General features: G+C 46.5%; 1 protein-coding gene and 1 long non-coding RNA gene across 7 annotated transcripts in view; one reads left to right on the forward strand and one right to left on the reverse strand.

The window, feature by feature from the left end:
- The window catches only part of LOC144762888 (uncharacterized), a 438,864-nt gene that overhangs the window by 152,771 nt on the left and 266,291 nt on the right, over nucleotides 1-19,802 (reverse strand). The window lies entirely within an intron of this gene.
- The window catches only part of LOC144762887 (uncharacterized), a 258,891-nt gene that overhangs the window by 12,587 nt on the left and 226,502 nt on the right, over nucleotides 1-19,802 (forward strand). For 5 of the 6 annotated variants that reach the window (XR_013596158.1, XM_078648184.1, XM_078648182.1 and 2 more), the window contains exons 2-3: nucleotides 3,309-3,565; nucleotides 6,831-7,886. Coding sequence is in view for 5 of the 6 variants with exons in the window: in XM_078648184.1 (XP_078504310.1) it covers nucleotides 6,853-7,886 (1,034 nt within the window). In the remaining variant the exon portion in view is untranslated. Of the gene's footprint in view, nucleotides 1-1,897; nucleotides 3,566-6,830; nucleotides 7,887-19,802 lie in introns of those variants that run through there. The other variant, XM_078648183.1, reaches the window with a different exon arrangement.

A 19,802-nucleotide genomic window follows, 5' to 3' on the forward strand; every position in this document is an offset into this window, starting at 1 on the left:
TGGTCAGTAATGTGGCCATTACATGTTCATATCGATTTGAAAACATTTCTGTGTCCTGTCGCACACACCCCACACACCACACCCTCCACCACCACCACCCTCCCCGTGTACATGGGGGCCTGTTGGGAGTTGTAGTTTGGACCTCTCACACACCACACCCTCCACCACCACCACCCTCCCCGTGAACATGGGGGCCTGTTGGGAGTTGTAGTTTGGACCTCTCACTCACCCCACCCTCCACCACCACCACCCTCCCCGTGTGCATGGGGGGCTGTTGGGAGTTGTGGTTTGGACCTCTCACTCACCCCACCCTCCACCACCACCACCCTCCCCGTGAACATGGGGGCCTGTTGGGAGTTGTAGTTTGGACCTCTCACACACCACACCCTCCACCACCACCACCCTGCCCGTGAACATGGGGGCCTGTTAGGAGTTGTAGTTTGGACCTCTCACTCACCCCACCCTCCACCACCACCACCCTCCCCGTGTACATGGGGGCCTGTTGGGAGTTGTGGTTTGGACCTCTCACTCACCCCACCCTCCACCACCACCACCCTCCCCATGAACATGGGGGCCTGTTGGGAGTTGTAGTTTGGACCTCTCACACACCACACCCTCCACCACCACCACCCTCCCCGTGAACATGGGGGCCTGTTGGGAGTTGTAGTTTGGACCTCTCACTCACCCCACCCTCCACCACCACCACCCTCCCCGTGTACATGGGGGCCTGTTGGGAGTTGTGGTTTGGACCTCTCACTCACCCCACCCTCCACCACCACCACCCTCCCCTTGAACATGGGGGCCTGTTGGGAGTTGTAGTTTGGACCTCTCACACACCACACCCTCCACCACCACCACCCTCCCCGTGTACATGGGGGCCTGTTAGGAGTTGTGGTTTGGACCTCTCACTCACCCCACCCTCCACCACCACCACCCTCCCCGTGAACATGGGGGCCTGTTGGGAGTTGTAGTTTGGACCTCTCACACACCACACCCTCCACCACCACCACCCTCCCCGTGAACATGGGGGCCTGTTGGTAGCCATGTACATGTTTGTGAGTAGGTGTCCGACGTGCATGGTTTGGGGCATAGGTGATGTGTCTTCTCAGTTGTGTGAGCCTGACCATGTCGTACTGATCGTGGGGCTTGGTTTGTACTTACCAGCCTCTTCTCCTTCATCAAGTCCGTCTAGACTCTCTGGGTGAAGTATCACCAGCACCTTCTCCTCCCAATCGGTGAAGGGTATGGGCTCCGGGGGTGTTCCTCCGCCAGTATGATTGGCTCTTGCATAGTTTTTTGCGCGGATGCCTTTCACCCGGGTCTTCAGGTCATGCCACCGCCTCTGAATGTCATGCTTCGTCCTCGGCACGGTCCCTGAAGCATTCACCCGAGTGACGATCCTGTCCCACATGTGGTTCTTTTGCGCCACGGACGTCTGCTGGACTTGGGCCCCGAAGATGTGGTACTCAACAGGGATGATTTCATCTACCATTACCTTCAACTCTGTCTCCGTGAATTTAGTGGTTTTTTTGGGTGCCATGGTGTGTGGTGCTCAGTGTGTGGGTTGAGTGAGTTGGTGGGTGCAGGTGTGTGGTGTGTGATGTGTAGGAATTGTGTGGTGGGTGTTTGTGTGGTGGGTGTGGTAGGGTGGTGGTTGTGTGTCTTCTATGTGAGTTAGCTGTATCTCGATTAGGGCCTCTTGCTAGCAGCAATGCTGTGATGCAAAGGATTGTGGTAGTGTGTGGGTGTCATTTTATAGCCGTGTCTCAATGGTTGTTGGCAGTCAGGTGGTAGGTGGGCGTGTTGACTAGTGTGCATTATTGGGTACTTGGGGCGTGTCATGCTGGCTTGTGCTTGGTGTTGGTGTATCGGGGGGGGGGGGCCTTGTCACTGTTCGTATGTTTGCTTTGTACTTGCGGTACTCTTTCTGACATTTGTTTGACGTTAGGGATGTTGTGCGTGTTGGCCTTCCGCAGTGATGCACTATTTATCGTTGCATTCTTTCCGCCGCGGACGTGGATGGCTGTGCGTTCCGTGGTACGGCGGATTTATCCTAATTGCGGACACGGAGTATTCACAGGTATGGCGGTACATGTGTTTTTTTCCGCGGTCATTTCCGTCCGCGGCGGGGGTTGTTCATTGGGCTCCGTCCGTCGCGGACGGAGTTAGATGTGTTCCGTCCACCGCGGACGGTGTTTGTTATGATCCGTCCGCCGCGGTCGGAGTTTCGTGACATGATTATCCTAATCCCAACCGCGGAATCTCCGCGGCGCAGCCGGGAGTAAAATTTCCACGACCATGGCGGACAGTACCCATTTCGGTCCACCATCCTAATCGACCCCTATGTGTGGCAGACATCTTGTACATGGTTTTGGTCTTCTACGATTGCACATATAGGCAGCGTTGAAAGAACAAAATGAAAGCTGTCACTGCCAACTAGCAAACTATTTAAGGATTTCTCTGGCTCAAGGGACATGAAAGTGGATAGATTCGAAACCCAACTTTCAACCCAATGCTGAATAACACAGATTCACACTGGATCACCAAACACTCCCACAAGGAACACATAGCCATTTAACTAAGATGGCCTTATACCAGCTCTTTCTACTGCAAAAAATTAAATCACTCCTTCCCAAAAGAAATGCCAGAACTGTTGCACAAACCCTTCCAGTAGTCCTTGCATCTAGGTGGTAACCTCAAAGCTCCACTGCTTCCCAAACTCCACAGTGCCCCCCCCCCCCGACCCCCTTAAGGGCATTTTACAATCCTATGCATGCCTTATCAGTTGACTGAAGAAACGTGACTGCAACTTCTCCACCATGATGGAACTCCACTGGCTCCCCATGCCGAACTGCAACATCTTAGAGACTGGCCTCATAATCTACCAGTGACCCTCGGTACACCCACAGCCAAGACGCCATCAGACTGGGGACAAAGTGCAAAAAAGGAAAAAACTAAGCAATACCCCCATCTTCATTTATGCACCTATAATTTGGAATGCTGATTGGGCCTAGGTTTGCACTGTACAGATACCACATATGTACGTACATCAAATTTCCTAATTCACTTTGTCACATAAAATCCCTGCTACATTTTTGGCAACTACAAAACAAAGAGTCATGAATAAATGAATCAATTAGAATGAATTAATGAGAATATTTTGACATAAGGTGCATTAAGGAGTCATATTTTCCATCATTCTTTTTCTTTGATTCGTCTGCGCTTCTATCGATAATTTTTTGCAAACCACAGTCTTCTGCTGTATTTTGCCATGTGTGCATTAATATTTTTCACAACATTTTTTTCAGGTTGCCTGGTGGTACCAGCTGGTTCTTACTCAGATTTCCTTCAAAAATGCTCTGCAGATTGGAATCCGTACAAAGCTGGGTTTTGCCAACAGTGTAGTATTTATAAACCCTGCCTGGAAGATTGAAGTGAGCAGTTTCTTAATTCATCATTCCCCTCCTACTCATAAAGAATTACTCCGCCTTTGCCAACTTTCTGATCGATTGTCTGAACTGCATCCTGAAATTCATAGGCAACGTGCAACACTCTTATCACAGAGGTACGTATTATCTGAATTCCAATTAAATGATTTTGTTTTGTTGAGTTTTTAAGAATAGGAAATCTCGATACTTGAGAATAAGTAAGAGTCTTTCTGTAGGAAATTGGGTTACTAGTTCATGGGGTTAAACCCCCCTCAAGCAGAAACCACAATTCTTCTCAGGGGAAAACACAAGCAAACCCCAGAATTAACCAGTGCTTAATCCTCTGGTAGCATGGCACAAAAGCATTGAGGCTTAACTTAGAGGAAAGGTGTAAATTCTTTATGTCGCACACAAACAAAAATAAAGTAAACTCACAACACAAGAAAAAACCCACACCAATTTCGAAAAATAGAGAAATTGTAATAAATTATTTGACACCAAATCAACAAAAATCCAATTAGTAGTACCGGTGCTATGCACTTTTAAAGATTTAGGTAAAAGTAGGGCACAAGCACAAAGCGCCTTCTGTTGTTATCAGGTCATGCCAGACCGGCCTAAAGTTACGCATTCAAGCCGACCACGATGGAGCTTGGGCCAGATAAAAGAACCGAGTTAGGACTGCTGAACAAAGTACCATAATTCCTGGTTGCAGTGCGTTGTGAAGTTCCGAGTCGAGGATGCGTCACGCAGCAATATTCCAGGGCTGAGATGCGAGGTCCTGCATCGAGGATGCGTCACACAGCTGCAGTTCCGATGAGCTGCAGGGCTGCAATATAAAGTCCTGTGCAGAGTATGCATCGTGTACTGGTGATTCCAAGGAGCTGCAAGGTCCTGAGCCAGGGATGCGTCATGCAGCAGAAGTTCCAATGTGAGGCTGCGATGCGTTGCACTTTGTAAGTTCTGCTTGGACCACAGCTCGGCTGGCAGAGCACCTTCATGCCTACTTTCAAAGGTCCAGGACTGGGATGACACCACTGGGGGGAGGGTGGGAATCACAGTACACAGAATCTAGGGGCTGGGTTCAAGGTGGTTGTAGCCTTTTCTGTGACTAAGGCTCTGATAAAGAGCCACCTAGCCATTGGAGCCACTCTGGTGGTCCTGGGTTCAGATGCATGTCCAGTCCTTCTCTCTCAAGCAGTAGGGTAGCAGGGCAGCAGAGTTTCATTCCTTCGGGCAGCAGAGCAGTCCTTCTTCTGAGCCTTCCACAGGTCCAGAAGTGTACTGAAGAGTTGGGTCTGAGGATCCACTATTTACTCATGGTGCCAGGTTTGAAGTAGGAGTTTCTAGAAGGTTTCACTCTCAGAGTTGTTTGGAATTTCCTTCCTCCCTGCCCTGGCCACAGCTTGTCTGGTGGTACAATACAATGGTGTGAATTCCTTTGTGAGTGTGCTGAGGCAGAGTCTTTGTGATGTGCAAGAGTGGTAGGTGACAGCTCCACTCCCTATCAAATCAGAGATGGCCCATCCTGCCAACATATATTTCCCCTTTGTCTGACTGTCTGGGAGAAAAACACAAAGACTAACTACCAGCTACACCTAGTCATGTGACCCAGGATACAGGCTGCCGGCACCAAATGGTTAGGACAAGAAAATGCCAAATTTCCAAAAGTAGCATTTTCATAATTGTGACTTCAAATCTGACCCTACCATTAAAGAGGATTTTAAATTATAATTATTTAGAGACCAAACGCAACATTCCTACTTTCTCCCAATTGAAAGTTCACTTATATTGATTAGTATAGTGCACTAATCACCCACGAGGTTATCCAGGCGCTTTGGCAAGTGTGTAAGTGTGTGGTCCCTAAGATGCTTATACAAAGAGCCAGGTCTTCAGCTTCTTGCGGACCTCAAGAATTGAGGAGGAGGCTCTGATGTGTTGAGGGAGGTCGTTTAATGTCTTGAGTGCGTTATACGAGAATGAGCAACCTCCAGTTTTGCTTTTGTGGAAGCAGGGAGCGCGTGCGAGTGAGGCAGAGCGTCAGTGTCTGGTAGGTTGGTGAAAGTGTATGTGGCTGTTCAGGTATTCTGGTCCTGTGTTGTGTTGGGCTTTTTATGTGTACGTGAGAAGTTTGAATTGGCTGCGCTTGTGAATGGGGAGTCAGTGAAGCTTCCTGAGGTGCGGTGTGATGTGGGTGCAGCATGGGAGGATGAGTATGTGTCTTCCTGCTTTCTTCTGGATAGTCTGGATCCGGTATAGGACTTGTTTGAAGATTCCAGCATAGAGAATGTTGCAGTGGCCGGGCTCCTTGAGGGAGTGCTGTGGGGTGGTGGGGCAGGCGGGGGAGGGGCAGGCGGTAGTAAACTCCGGCATATGGCCGAACAGAGATAAGTAAACAAATACATTAATCAAATGAATTATATTGCACGCCCTGCATGGGCATTTGGCGTTGCAGCGCACGCAATGTAATTTGGTTTCTTTATTTATTTACTTACCTCCATTTGGCCGTATGCCGGAGTTTACTACCCCCCACCCTGCCCCTGCCCCTCCCCCACCCCAACCCACCGCCCGCAGCATTCCCTTGAGGAGCTGCTACTGGAGTGTTGCTATAGTCCAGCCTACTGGTGACGAGTGCTTGCATGCTGGACCGTCTGGTGTACTGAGGAAACCATTTTAAGATCTTTCGTAGCATGAGTGGAATGTGGAAGCAAGAGGTGCACACTGCGTTGACTTCAGCCATCATGTTGAACTTGTCATCTAGAATGAGCCCAAGATTTTTGTGTGGTCTCTGGTGTGAATTTTGGTCCTAGCTCCGAGGGCCACCAAATGGTGGAGTCCTGTGGAGAGGTCTTGTTGCCAAAGACCAGCTTATTGAATGTGATAAGGTAACCCAGTGTTATCCTATGGAAGAGATAGGCCTTGCAGTTGTGAAAAGCTCAAGATGAACCTGAAGGTTTCATGCATGCTGTAATCAAGATCACCGCATAGTTCAAGCAACAGAACATAACCCAGGGTAGGCACTAATTGGTTCTTAAGGAAATATCAAAAAATACCATATGACACCCTCCCATCCAGCTCTGCAATGGGATGTCTGTGATGTCTCTGATGTCCACAGAGTGTTTGGTTACTAGAAGGGTACAAACAAAGCAATTGTTTTTCTCAAGCTGTACATTTTTCTGTACTTTCTATAAAAATAGCATAACATAATAACTCTGTGCACCGAGCTCAACCTAGCATTTCTGTATAAAGTGAACTAAGTAGTGTTAAAAATGCATTTTGTAGTTGATGTTCAGTTGCAATTTTATTTGCACACTAATGTTCAGATTGCAGTGTAAATAATGCATCCTGCCGTATTGCGTGAACAATTAATTAAGTTTCTTTGTTGAACATTCCATTTTCCTTTAGATGTCGTGTTTTAATCAACCTGATGACATGTGGTGGACAAGTGCAGCCCAGTGATGTACAACAAGCTATTTACTGGCAAAAGAACTTAGTTGCCGGTGACAATAGATCAGTTTTGGAAGCTAGTGTTCAAACTGGTGAAAACATTAAACGTTTTAGTGGAATTTGCCATTCATCGAATGACTTTACGAAAAGTTATCAAGGGGATTCGATATTTTCTAAAACCTCACCAGTGCTGAAGTACCCAGAAGAGTTTACCTTCACTGCCAAAGGCGTACCTGCTACCAAAAAAACAGTGCCAAATTGTTTAACTCTCCAATCTAAAGCTTTCCAAGATGTAATCACAGACATGCCCCCAGCAAAATCTCTAAATTCTAGTAACCACACTACAGACCAAACTGTACAGCAAATGGTTTCAAAGTCACACGAAGAGGCCCCATTGAAACCAACTTGGAGCGGTCAGAGGCAACTCAGCAGACCGAAGAATATTGGGTGTTTGTGCCTCCAAAACACACTGAGTGCATTCAAACCAAGACTTTCTGGGATTAATGTGAACAGTCAAGTGACTAGGAAAGCGGATGGGCTGCTGCCTAAGAACCCTTGGCTAAGCCTGCCTCTTGGGGACCACGGAATGTCCGGTGAGATCACAATAAGACCTAGTAACCTGACAACTACACTGCTAGAGAAAGGAACTACTTGTATCTTGTGCTCTGCTCATCTGAAAGACCAATCCGCCCCTCCAACGGTGTGCAAAGATATTAGCACTTGCAAACCATTAAACTCTAATTCAGTAGAAATTCAGGTGAACGAAGGTAGCTTGAAGAGTGTTTCTTTCACTCGTGAATCTGCTATTCAGACTGACGAAGGTGCTTGTTATAAACTTTCTAAAGTTGAAAACCGAGATCATGTACCGAGTCCAGTCGAAATGATTTTATCCAGGACTTTCACCAAAACTCGAGAGGAAAATGAAGGAAAAAAAGAGCTGACCTCTACTGTTGATTCGCATAGCTTTGATCAGCACCTGTCTCGAAGAGTCATGGTCGACTACGGAAAACATAAGTAAGTGTTTTTGCAAATCTACCAAACTAAGTGATTGCTGTTCATCGTATTACAAACGCGGTTGCTCTGTGAAAAAAAAAACAGGTAATGTACTTTAGGACAGTAACTGATTCTTTCAGTATCTAGGAGGAGCACAAAGCTTTATACTGTATTGATCTTCTTTTACATTTCTGGTGCAACTATTATTCTTGTTCTTTTTTATTCTTCAATATGTTTTGTTAAGGGGCAGGATGGTGTTGTATTCTGTTTTGGAACCATGGTGTCATTGTTCCAGCTTACTACTGTAGATCTCGCCTCAACTGACAAGATCTAGAGCAGTAAACTGGAACTATGACACCATGGTTCCGAAACAGAATACAACACTATGTTCCCCCTTAACAAAACACAATGAAGGAAAAAAAGAAAATGAAGAATAATTGCAACATGAATGTAAAAGAAGAGCAAGAAAGACTAAAGGAAAAGGGGTATATTGAAGGGAAACTTAATATGAAGAATAATTGCACAAGAAATGTAAAAGAAGAGCAAAAGTGGAAAACGCCAGCTGGACACCCAAAAAGCAAGAAAATGGTCTGCAGAAGCAACAGCAATATTTCCACATAGCATTATCAATAAAATAAACAAGCACATGTTTCCATATAATATCATCAATAAAATAAACAATAACAAATTAAATAAATTAGAACATACCATTATCTGTCCCCCCAAACCTAAATGATTAATTCAAAATATAATTTTGTAAATACTTTGGGCAACTGGTGTTCCTTATTCCCCGCCACTCCTATGGAAGACCGTGTGAGTAATTCCATCCGTACTTCCACCTTGAATGGCATTAGAGGAATCCCTAGAAGGGACAAGATTCCCATTAGTATCCTCACCTTCACATTGGATGACAACAATTCCCCCGCCACCATCACTAGGTAACCCTGACCTGGTTACTTGTGTCTCTACTGCCTCCTCATTCTACACTCATCCACAAGCCACCAATCTCCACCAACTCTCATGCTTTCAGTAGACACCCCTTAGGTAAGCACCCCAACAACTACATAACCCACCTTTTTGATCAATGCAGCACTTGTTCCACCATTTACCATCCTCTACTAGTTTTGCATGCAGAGACACCTTTACAACGCACATATCTGGGAAGAACTTCGAACCACTTATTTTTTTACCATGTGGCCTTCTAATTTTCACCCCATCTCCCACCTCAAACTGTACATCTTTCACTCTGTTCAAAACATCCTACCTATCTTTACTTTCCCTCTGAATTTCCGTCACCTTGCAACACACCTCTTTTAAGTCATGCATCCTCAGCATTTGTTTGGTCCACAACCCAACCTGGTGACAGTTCGCAAGAGGAGTAACTACCTCTCAATAACACAAACTGAGATACCCCAGTGGAAGAGTGCACATGTTAATGTAACTCCACAGACTGTCCTGGACTGTCTTCAATACTTTCACCCCAGAACACAAAGTCACCTGGATGCTTTATTTTAACATCCTGTTGGTCCTCTTTACCATTGTGAGCTACATAGAGCAGCTACTAGATGTTTGATTCCATATGAAATGACAAATGTTTGCATAGACCTGGACTTAAACTGCACTCTGTTGTCAGTAAATAACATTTGGGGACTGCCTTCCCTTCTGAAAAAGGCAGAGAGGAATTTAACGACTGCAGTAATTTGTGGCTCCCTCATATACTTGCATTCCACCCATTTAGAAAAGTAACCTATAGACACCAAGGCATATCTCATGCTTATTGGAAGATAATACATTGGTCCCACAAAATCCATGCCTAATTTCTCCCATGTTCCAATCGAGAATTCAACTGGGAATAGTGGAGTTTTGCAAAACCGCAAAGATTTGGCAGCCTGATTGTACCCAATGCAATCACTCACAATCATGTCGATCTCATTGTCCATCCCAGGTCACCAGTAATAACTACGTACCTTCTTTTTGGTGCCTATCATGCATATGGGGCCCTAGTGGGCTAACCCTGCCAACCGAGCTCTAAGAGTAACTGGAGGAATCAACAAATTGCAACGCAACACCAACTCACCGTTCAGTGACAACTCGTCACTCGACTGATTTTAAAATACAGTCTATAATCGTCACCAACATTCCTCTCTTGAGGCCAACCCTCAGTGATGAAGGTCCTCAAAGCTGTTTGACAGCCTTCGTGCACAGAACACTCCTTCCATTCTTGGAACAATTTCATCCTTCCAGCAATCACAATTCCATCCACCTTGCCAATAACACATTTGACTTCCTCATCTTTCTCTCCACTGTCGTCACTGTTCACTGGACATCTAGAGAGGAAATTAGCTTGAGAAATCTTTGCACCAGGAATATGTCTGACATCAAAGTTGAATTCATACATCCTTGCTAGTGGTCCTACCAACAAAGGACTTCCTCTGTTGAAATTCTTCTCAGATAACAAGAATACCAGAGGTTTATGATCTGTGAGAAGTGAAAATGTTCTTCCCAAAAGATACATTGCAAATTGTCTCGTTGCCCACACACATGCCAGTGCTTCCCTCTCGATGATGCTGTAGTTTTGTTCCACCGAGAACAATATCCTCAAGGTGAACACCGCAGTATTCTCCTTACTATTCACCATCTGAGAGAGGACTGCACCTCACCTCACATCACTAGCATTCACCATCACAGTTGAGGTCACATAATCCCTGTTGAAGCATTAGGAGCTGGGGCCTTAATGACCAAATTTTTTAATCCCTCAAACACGTCATGCTCTCCAGCACCCCGCTCATATGCTATTCCCTTGAGTAAAAGCCCTGACATTCTATCACCTGCTTGTTGTTTCCGAACAGTCAAAGCATCAGTTTCTGAAACACTAATGAGGCTGAAGCCAATCCAACTGGTAACCATAAACACCTAAACGCACCAAAAGGGGTGTCAATCACATTTATCGACCTGGAATTTATACTTAATTCTACTTGGTGGTCGGCTGCCCTCAGATCTATTGGGGAGAATAACTTGGCACGTCCCACTTGTGTCAGCATCTCCTGAATCTTGGAGAGGGGGAAACAGTCCACCAAGATATTTTTATTCAAAGATCTGAGGTCAACACAGAGCTTCATGTCCCCCTTTGTTTTCTTTGCCACTACGATAGGCGTGATCCATTGGGAGGAGTCAACTGGTTTATTAACCTTTTCTGAACACAGGTTGTTCAAGTGCTCCTTCAATTGACTCCGCACACTCAATGGAGCGTTCCTGACTTTGTGCATTTGTGCGTGTGTCCACAGGAGATAATTGAACTGCACTCCATTCTTTCCTGAATAAATCATCGGTGAGCATGGTGTTGGGAGAGTCAGAATCCACTGCAACTCCCACTTTTACTTCCCCAATACCAATATCACAAACAGGCTCACACCCCTGAAAGTGTGTTATCTCTTTTCAACCATTTTGATGGACAGCACCACTCTACTATCCACATTTTCCACCTCCTCACTGTGACTATCTTGAATCCCATCATCCTTGATGAACCCCACTTTCTGGACATTCCTGCACATGCCCTACTGTTTTACACTTCACACATGTCTTTCCAATTGCAGGGCATCGATTGGAGTTCGCAAAGTGTGAACTTGATCTACATCTGAATGTGATGTTACTCTCCCTCCTTTTCTATTGTCTTTTCCCTTGTTCGGGTTTAGATTAGGTTTTGAAAAAACTGCATTTACATGTTCTGGGTTTATAAGGTCTCTGCCCATGTTCAACTCCTTTGAGGCCATCACTAATAATTAAATTCCCCTGGCAATTTCTAACATTTCGTAAAGATTAGGATTCTGACAACACAATAACTCTTTCTGAACACGTTTGTCATGACAATTGAAAACAATTTGATCTCTAAAATAATTATCCAAATTGCCATCAAATTCACACATAGAACCCAGGATTCTTAGTCCTGCCAAGAAACTGTCAATAGATTCATGTTCTGACTTTTTGTGTGTGAAAAATCTGTGGAGTTCTACGATTATACTAGTGTCATCTTTGAATGGTTGCAAAGCCTGTCAATGGCCTCTATGTATACATCCCATTCTGCATGCGGTGGTTGAATAGCATCAGGCAAGTGATAAAAAATACTTATAGGGTTAAATTTGTCTCCATCTATTGCTATTACATATTTTATCAAAATTCTTGTAGCATTGTTTGCACTCAAATTTGTGTGATCCAGACTCCACAAGAAAGGGTACAGGGATGTTCGCGTTTTGCATGATTGTGCACAATTATTGTATTGTTTCACTGGTAGCCCCAGTAAAATGGTGAGTCTCACTTTGGATCTGTTAAAACATGCAAAGATGAGAGTAGAAATTTGAAGAATTTGAATAATCTCAAATGATGCAGTGCACCAATAAGCAGAGCATTACACATGAGCCAACTATAGTGTTGGTCCATTGGCCACTCAGCAATGTACTTAAATGCAAGACATTAACCAATCAGCATTATGCTTTCTATCAATGAGAGTTAATATTTTCAGCCCTTTAACTGGTGAGATCTGTTAAATTCTGTTCGCACACACACACATTCTGATTTCACTGACATCAAATTGCTTAACCCCTTCGCTGCTAGGCCTTTTCCCCTCCTGTGCTAAGCCTTTTTTTTGCGATTTGGGGTAGTGCGCGCTTAGGCACCTGTAACTTTTTGACCACATAAGGTATCCGCCAAATTTGCGTCCTTTTCTTCCAACATCATGTGGATTCTAAAGGTGCCCAGGGTTTGTGGATTCCCTTGGAGGGGTCCCAGAAATTAACCAAAATACAGTGAAATTTTAGTTTTTTTCAGAAAAATGCGAAAAACGGGCTGCAAATGGAAGCCTCTGGGTTTATCCCTGCAAATGTTATCAAAAAAGGGTTTGTGGGGCTGAAATCTCCATTTTCTCAGCTTTTAGGGAATGACAGTCTTTTGTCAGAGAACCAACATTTTTTACACAGTTTTGGCATTTTTCTGGGACATAGCCTATTTTTGTTATTTTTAGAGCTTTCAACCTCCTTCCAGTTAATGGTAGAAATGAGTTTGAAAGCAATAATGGATACTGGAAAGTTATACATTTTCAATAAGTAGACACAATTCTGAATTCAGAAAGGGGTCATTTGTCTAAATGCATGAAGGTTTCTTTATAGAAACTAACAGTTAAATATTGGAATAATTGAAAATTTGTTGAAAAAAACAGCCTTTTTTTCTCAACGTTTTCACCTATAACTTCTTGTAATTTTGACAGCTCTTGCAAAGCAATATACCGTTACATCCGTTAGACCTTCCTGGTTGTGGGGATATATAGGACTTGTAGTTTCACCCAGAACGCGACGAACCCAGATCCAAAAAGTGAGCAGCAACTTGCAATGGTATTTTATTATTTACTGGGTATAGAGCACTTATTCTTGGAAAATGTATACATGGAAAAATCTGAATGAAAGACACCTATGTATTTCTGTATTGGGTACCAATTATAGAGTTTAGAAACAGTATATATTTGCACATTTTCAAAATTGGGAATACTCATACTAACATGAGAATTATTGGTCATTTTTTTAAAAGATTTATTTTTTTACACAATGTCTTTCATTGGGAAGGGAGAAATGCATGAAAACTCAATTGGTAATAACAGTTGATTTACCAGTCTCAATTACCCTAAGTCTCCCGATAAAAATGGTACCTCACTTGTGCCTGCGACAGGAAACTGCGCAAAATGCAACGTGGTCACACCTCAATTTTGCAGTTAAAAATTGACCCTTTTATGGCAAAGTGCCTAGCTGTAGTTTTTGCACCCTAGCTCTGCCGGCACCTAGGGAAACCTAGCAAACCTATACATTTTTGAAAAGTAGACACCCAGGGGAATTCAGGATGGGGTGACTCGACTGCCTACCACCAGGTTCTGTTCCCCAAAATCCCTTGCAAAGCTAAGAAATTGACCAAAAAAACGCATTTTCCTCACATTTCTGTGGTGGAAAGTTCTGGAATCTGCATTGATCAACAAATTTCCACCCACCTAGCGTTCCCCCGGGTCTCCCGAAAAAAAATGGTACCTTACGTGCCTGGGTCTGCCTAGTGCCTGCGACAGGAAACAGCGCAAAACGCAACGTGGTCGCACCTTAATTTCGCAGTGAAATCGTGCCCTTTTTTGGCAAAGAGCCAACCTTTTGTTTTTGACCCCTAGCTCTGCCGTCACCTAGGGAAACCTAGAAAACCTATACATTTTTGAAAACTAGACACCCATGGGGAATTCAGGATGGGGTGACTCGACTGCCTACCACCAGGTTCTGTTACCCAGAATCCCTTGCAAAGCTACGAAATTGTCAAACAAAACGCATTTTCCTCACATTTCTGTGGTGGAAAGTTCTGTAATCTGCGTGGATCAACAAATTTCCACCCACCCAGCGTTCCCCCAGGTCTCGCAAAAAAATGGTCCCTCACTTGCCTGGGTCTGCCTAGTGGCTGCGACAGGAAACAGCGCAAAACGCAACGTGGTCGCACCTCAATTTCGCAGTGAAATTGTGCCCTTTTTTTGAAAAGAGCCTACCTTATGTTTTTGAACCCTAGCTCTTCCGGCACCTAGGGAAACCTAGCACACCTATACATTTTTGAAAACTAGACACCCAGGGGAATTTAGGATGGGGTGACTCGACTGCCTACCACCAGGTTCTGTTACCCAGAATCCCTTGCAAAGCTAAGAAATTGACAAACAAAATGCATTTTCCTCACATTTCTGAGGTGGAAAGTTCTGGAATCTGCGTGGATCAACAAATTTCCACCCACTCAGTGTTCCCCCGGGTCTCCCCAAAAAAAGGTACCTCACTTGCCTAGGTCTGCCTAGTGGCTGCGACAGGAAACAGCGCAAAACGCAACGTGGTCGCACCTCAATTTCGCAGTGAAATGGTGCCCTTTTTTGGCAAAGAGCCTACCTTTTGTTTTTGACCCTAGCTCTGCCGGCACCTAGGGAAACCTAGCAAACCTATACATTTTTGAAAACTAGACACCCAGGGGAATTCAGGATGGGCTGACTCGACTGCCTACCACCAGGTTCTGTTACCCAGAATCCCTTGCAAAACAAACAAATTGACAAAAAAACGCATTTCGCTCACATTTCTGTGGTGGAAAGTTCTGGAATCTGCGTGGATCAACAAATTTGCACCCACCCAGCGTTCCCCCGGGTCTCCCGAAAAAAATGGTACCTCATTTGCCTGAGTCTGCCTAGTGGCTGCGACACGAAACAGCGCAAAACGCAACGTGGTCGCACCTCAATTTCGCAGTGAAATCGTGCCCTTTTTTGGCAGAGAGCCTACCTTTTGTTTTTGACCCCTAGCTCTGCCGGCACCTAGGGAAACCTAGAAAACCTATACATTTTTGAAAAGTAGACAACCAGGGGAATTCAGGATGGGGTGACTCGACTGCCTACCACCAGGTTCTGTTACCCAGAATCCCTTGCAAAGCTAAGAAATTGACAAACAAAAACGCATTTTCTCACATTTCTGTGGTGGAAAGTTCTGGAATCTGTGTTGATCAACAAATTTCCACCGACTCAGCGTTCCCCCGGGTCTCCCCAAAAAAATGGTACCTCACTTGCCTGGGTCTGCCTAGTTGCTGCGACAGGAAACAGCGCAAAACGCAGTGTGGTCGCACCTCAATTTCGCAGTGAAATCGTGCCCTTTTTTGGCAGAGAGCATACCTTTTGTTTTTGACCGCTAGCTCTGCCGGCACCTAGGGAAACCTAGAAAACTTATACATTTTTGAAAAGTAGACAACCAGGGGAGTTCAGGATGGGGTGACTCGACTGCCTACCACCAGGGTTCTGTTACCCAGAATCCCTTGCAAAGCTAAGAAATTGACAATAAAAAAGGCGTTTCGCTCACAAGTGAGGTATCATTTTACTCGGGAGATCAAGGGGAACGCTGGGTGGTAGGACATTTGTGCCGGCACGGAGATCCCACGCACAAATGTATGGAAAAGTGTTTTTTTCAACCTAAATTTAAGGTTTGTAGGGATTTCTGGGTAGGAAAACATTGGGGGACCCACGCATGCCATACCTCCCCCGGGTGTCTAGTTTTCAGAACTGTTTGGGTTTGGTAGTTTCCAAAGATGCCCGCCAAGCCCTGGGCCAAAAGCTCAGGTGACCCCCCCAAAAAAATAAGATAGTTTTGCTAAAGGTAATTTTTAAGTCTCCACTGTACGAATTGGGCCTTTTCCTGTTGCAGCCACTATGCCTACCCACACAAGTGAGGTACCATTTTTATCGGGAGACCTGGGGGAACGCTGGGTGAGAGGAAATTTGTGTGAGCCCAGTGATGCCACGCTTTCCCACACAAAAAAGTGTGAAAAAACTGATTTTTTCAGATAAAATTGAGGTTTGCAAGGGAGTCTGGGTAAAGGAACGTTGGAGGATCCACACAAGCCATACCTCCTTGGAAGGCTCCGGGTGTCTACTTTTCAGAAATGTGTGGGTTTGGTAGGTTTCCCTAGATGGCCGTCTAGCACGGGGCCAAAAACCCAGGTAACCCCTCTTGCAAAAGCTGGTGGTTTTGACATTGTCAAAAACTCAGGTGCCCCCCCAAAAAAGAAGGTAGTTTTGCTATAGGTTATTTTAAATTCCCCACCGTACGATTTGGGCCTTTACCTGTTGCAGCCACTATGCCTACCCACGCAAGTGAGGTACCATTTTTTCCGGGAGACCTGGGGGAACGCGGGGTGGGTGGAAATTTCTTAATCCACGCAGATTCCAGAACTTTCCACCACAGAAATGTGAGGCAAATGCGTTTTTTTTTCAATTTTTAATGTTTGCAAGGGATTCTGGGTAACAGACCTGGTGGGAGGCAGTCGTGTCACCCCATCCTGAATTCCCCTGGGTGTCTAGTTTTCAAAAATGTACAGGTTTGCTAGGTTTCCCTATGTGGCAGCTGCGCTAGGGCCCAAAATCCACTGGTAGGCATATTGCTAAAAACAAATCCGTGCCTAGTCGGCTTTCTGCTGCCCTGGGGGGAAGATTTCGGGGCTGGGGTTGCCCCGATATGCCCCCAAGAAACATTGTGGCTATATTTTTGGGGGGAGGGGCCATTGGTATGCCCATTCTGGGCAGCCCCCACCCCCACACATAAAAAATCCAGCGTAATCGTTGGCGTCAAGTGGGCTTTTTGCCCCCCCGGGGGGGCAGATTCGGGGCTACTGCCCCCATCCTCCCTCCAGGGGGGGTAGAAAGGCTGTCATTGTTGCGGGTGGGGGCTGGGGGCATTGGCATGCCATTATGGGCAGCCTCCAACCTAAGACAAATGTGCCCAAGAATCCTGTGTGTCTGGTGGGTTTTTTGCCCCCCCAGGGGGGGGGGGGCAGATTGGGGATACTGCCCCATCTGTCCCCGGGAGGGGCAGGAAGGCTGTAATTTTAGCGGGGGAGGGGGTGGGCATGGGCATGCCAGTTTTGGGCAGCCCCACCCTATTTCAAATTTGACCCCCCAAAAAATCCCTGGCGTCTAGTGGGCTTTTTGCCCTCCCGGCAGGGCAGATTGGGGGGTAATGCCGCCATCTACCCCCAGGGGGGTCAGAAATTCCACTAGACGCCAGGGAGTTTTTGGGGCAAATTTTGATTAGGGTCGGGTCTGGCCTAGACGGGCTTGCCAATGCCCCCACCCTAATAAAAGTTTGCCTAAAAACATCCCTGGTGTCTAGTGGACTTTTTGCCCCCCCAGGGGGGCAGATTGGAGGCTACTGCCCCATCAGCCCCCAGGGGGGGTAGGAAGGCTGTTATTTTTGTGGGGGAGGGGGTGGGGGCATAGGCATGCCCGTTTTGGGCAGCCCATCCAAATTCAAATTTGCCCGCAAAATAATCCCTGGCGTCTAGTGGGCGTTTTGCCCCCCCCCCCCGGCGGGGCAGATTGGGGGGTAATGCCCCCATCTACCTCCCGGGGGGTCAGAAAGTCCACTAGACGCCAGGGAGTTTTTGGGGCAAATTTTGATTAGGGTGGGGTCTGCCCAAGACGGGCATGCCAACGCCCCCACCCTAATAAAAATTTGCCTAAAAAAATCCCTGGTGTCTAGTGGGCTTTTTGCCCCCCCCCAGGGGGGGCAGATTGGAGGCTACTGCCCCATCAGCCCCCAGGGGGGGCAGGAAGGCTGTTATTTTTGTGGAGGAGGGGGCATAGGCATGCCTGTTTTGGGCAGCACATCCAAATTCAAATTTGCCCGCAAAAAAATCCCTGGCGTCTAGTGGGCTTTCTGCCCCCCCAGGGGGGCAAATTGGGGGCTACTGCCCCCATCTGTCCCCCAGGGGGGGCAGAAAGTCTGTAATGTTGGCGGGGGTGGGGGCATTGGCGTGCCCGTTTCGGGCAGCCCCCACCCTAAAAAACAAGTGCACACAAAAAAAATCCTTGGTGCATAGTGGGCTTTCTGCCCCCCCGGGGGGGGGCAGATTGGGGGCTAATGCCCCCATCTGTCCCCAGGGGGGGCAGAAAGTCTGTAATGGTGGTGGGGGGGTGGGGGCATTGGCGTGCCAGTTTCGGGCAGCCCCCACCCTAAACAAAAGTGCACAAAATAAAATCCCTGGTGCATAGTGGGCTTTCTGCCCCCCGGAGGGGCAAATCGGGGGCTACTGCTCCCATTTGCCCCCCAGGGGGGGGCAGAAAGGCTGTAATGGTGCCGGGGGGTGGGGGCATTGGTGCACCCATTTCGGGCAGCCCCCACCCTAAAATAAGTGCCACCAAAAAAATTCCCTGGTGTATAGTGGGCTTTCTGCCCCCCCTGGGGGGGCAGATTGGGGGCTATTGCCCCATCTGCCCCACAGGGGGGGCAGAAAGACTAAATACTATACATTTATTTATGGGGGGAGTGAAGGCCCTTGCCCAAGGGGCCGCTCCTCCCTCCCTGGTGTCTAGTGGGTGGATCCCTCCTTGGGAATCGCCCTCCTGGGGCGATCCCCAAGCAGGGATCCACTCGGGAGGGGTACCATTGGAAAGGGGAGATTCTCCCCTTTCCAATGATACCTCTCCCGTCTTTCTACGTGCGCAGGGGGGCTGAGATAGCCCACTGAGCATGTAGAAAGTGAAACTGAAATGAGCCTAGAGGCTCATTTTAGTTACGGTTTGTGTTCAATGACGACAACGCGACATGCGCGCTGATCGTCATTGAACAGAAACCAGGGAGGGGGCCTCGGGGGCTGGGGAAGCTCTTCCCCAACTCCCAAGGTCAGAGGGGTGAAAAGGAAATCCCTCTGCTGTCTGCAGCAGAGGGATTTCGTGCCCCTGGCCTCATGACGGAATAGTTCCGTCATCAGCACAGGAGCACCGATGCTCATGACGGAACCATTCCGTCATGAGCATGGAAGGGGTTAAAGAGCAATTGTTTTCTCTTTAATGGGGAATTGTTTCACCAGACATGTAGTACAGCCATGGGCACCTGCTTCGCTCCTAGCTATGCCAATTTGATATGGGATGGTGGGAGGAGCAGGTGGTCCAGACGCTGTACCTAGAAGAATGGCAAAATAACATCATGCAATGGAGCCATTTCATTGACGACTTGTTCGTCGTGTGGAAGGGCTCAGAGAAGTCTCTTAATGATTTTATCAAAAAATTACACAACAATTTGAATCTTACATTTACAAGCACCATCAGTACATCTTGTGTACATTTCTTGGATTTAACAGTCTTCATAAATGAAGACAAATTGGAGACACCTCTATATTGCAAGCCAATAGCGGACAATACGTTGCTTCATCCAACCAGTTTTCATCCCCAAAATGTAATCAAAAGTATCCCTTATGGGGAATGCTTGCATACTATTTGTAATTGCAGAAACCAAGAGGACTGTAATAAAAAGCTGATGGTTTTACAATTACACTTTAAACAAAGAAGCTATTCTGAAAAATTTATGCAAACTGTCATCTATAAACCTAAGAAAAAATCAATAGAAGAGATTATTT

The sequence above is a fragment of the Lissotriton helveticus genome, chromosome 6, assembly GCF_964261635.1.
Source record: "Lissotriton helveticus chromosome 6, aLisHel1.1, whole genome shotgun sequence".
Lineage (NCBI taxonomy): Eukaryota > Metazoa > Chordata > Amphibia > Caudata > Salamandridae > Lissotriton > Lissotriton helveticus.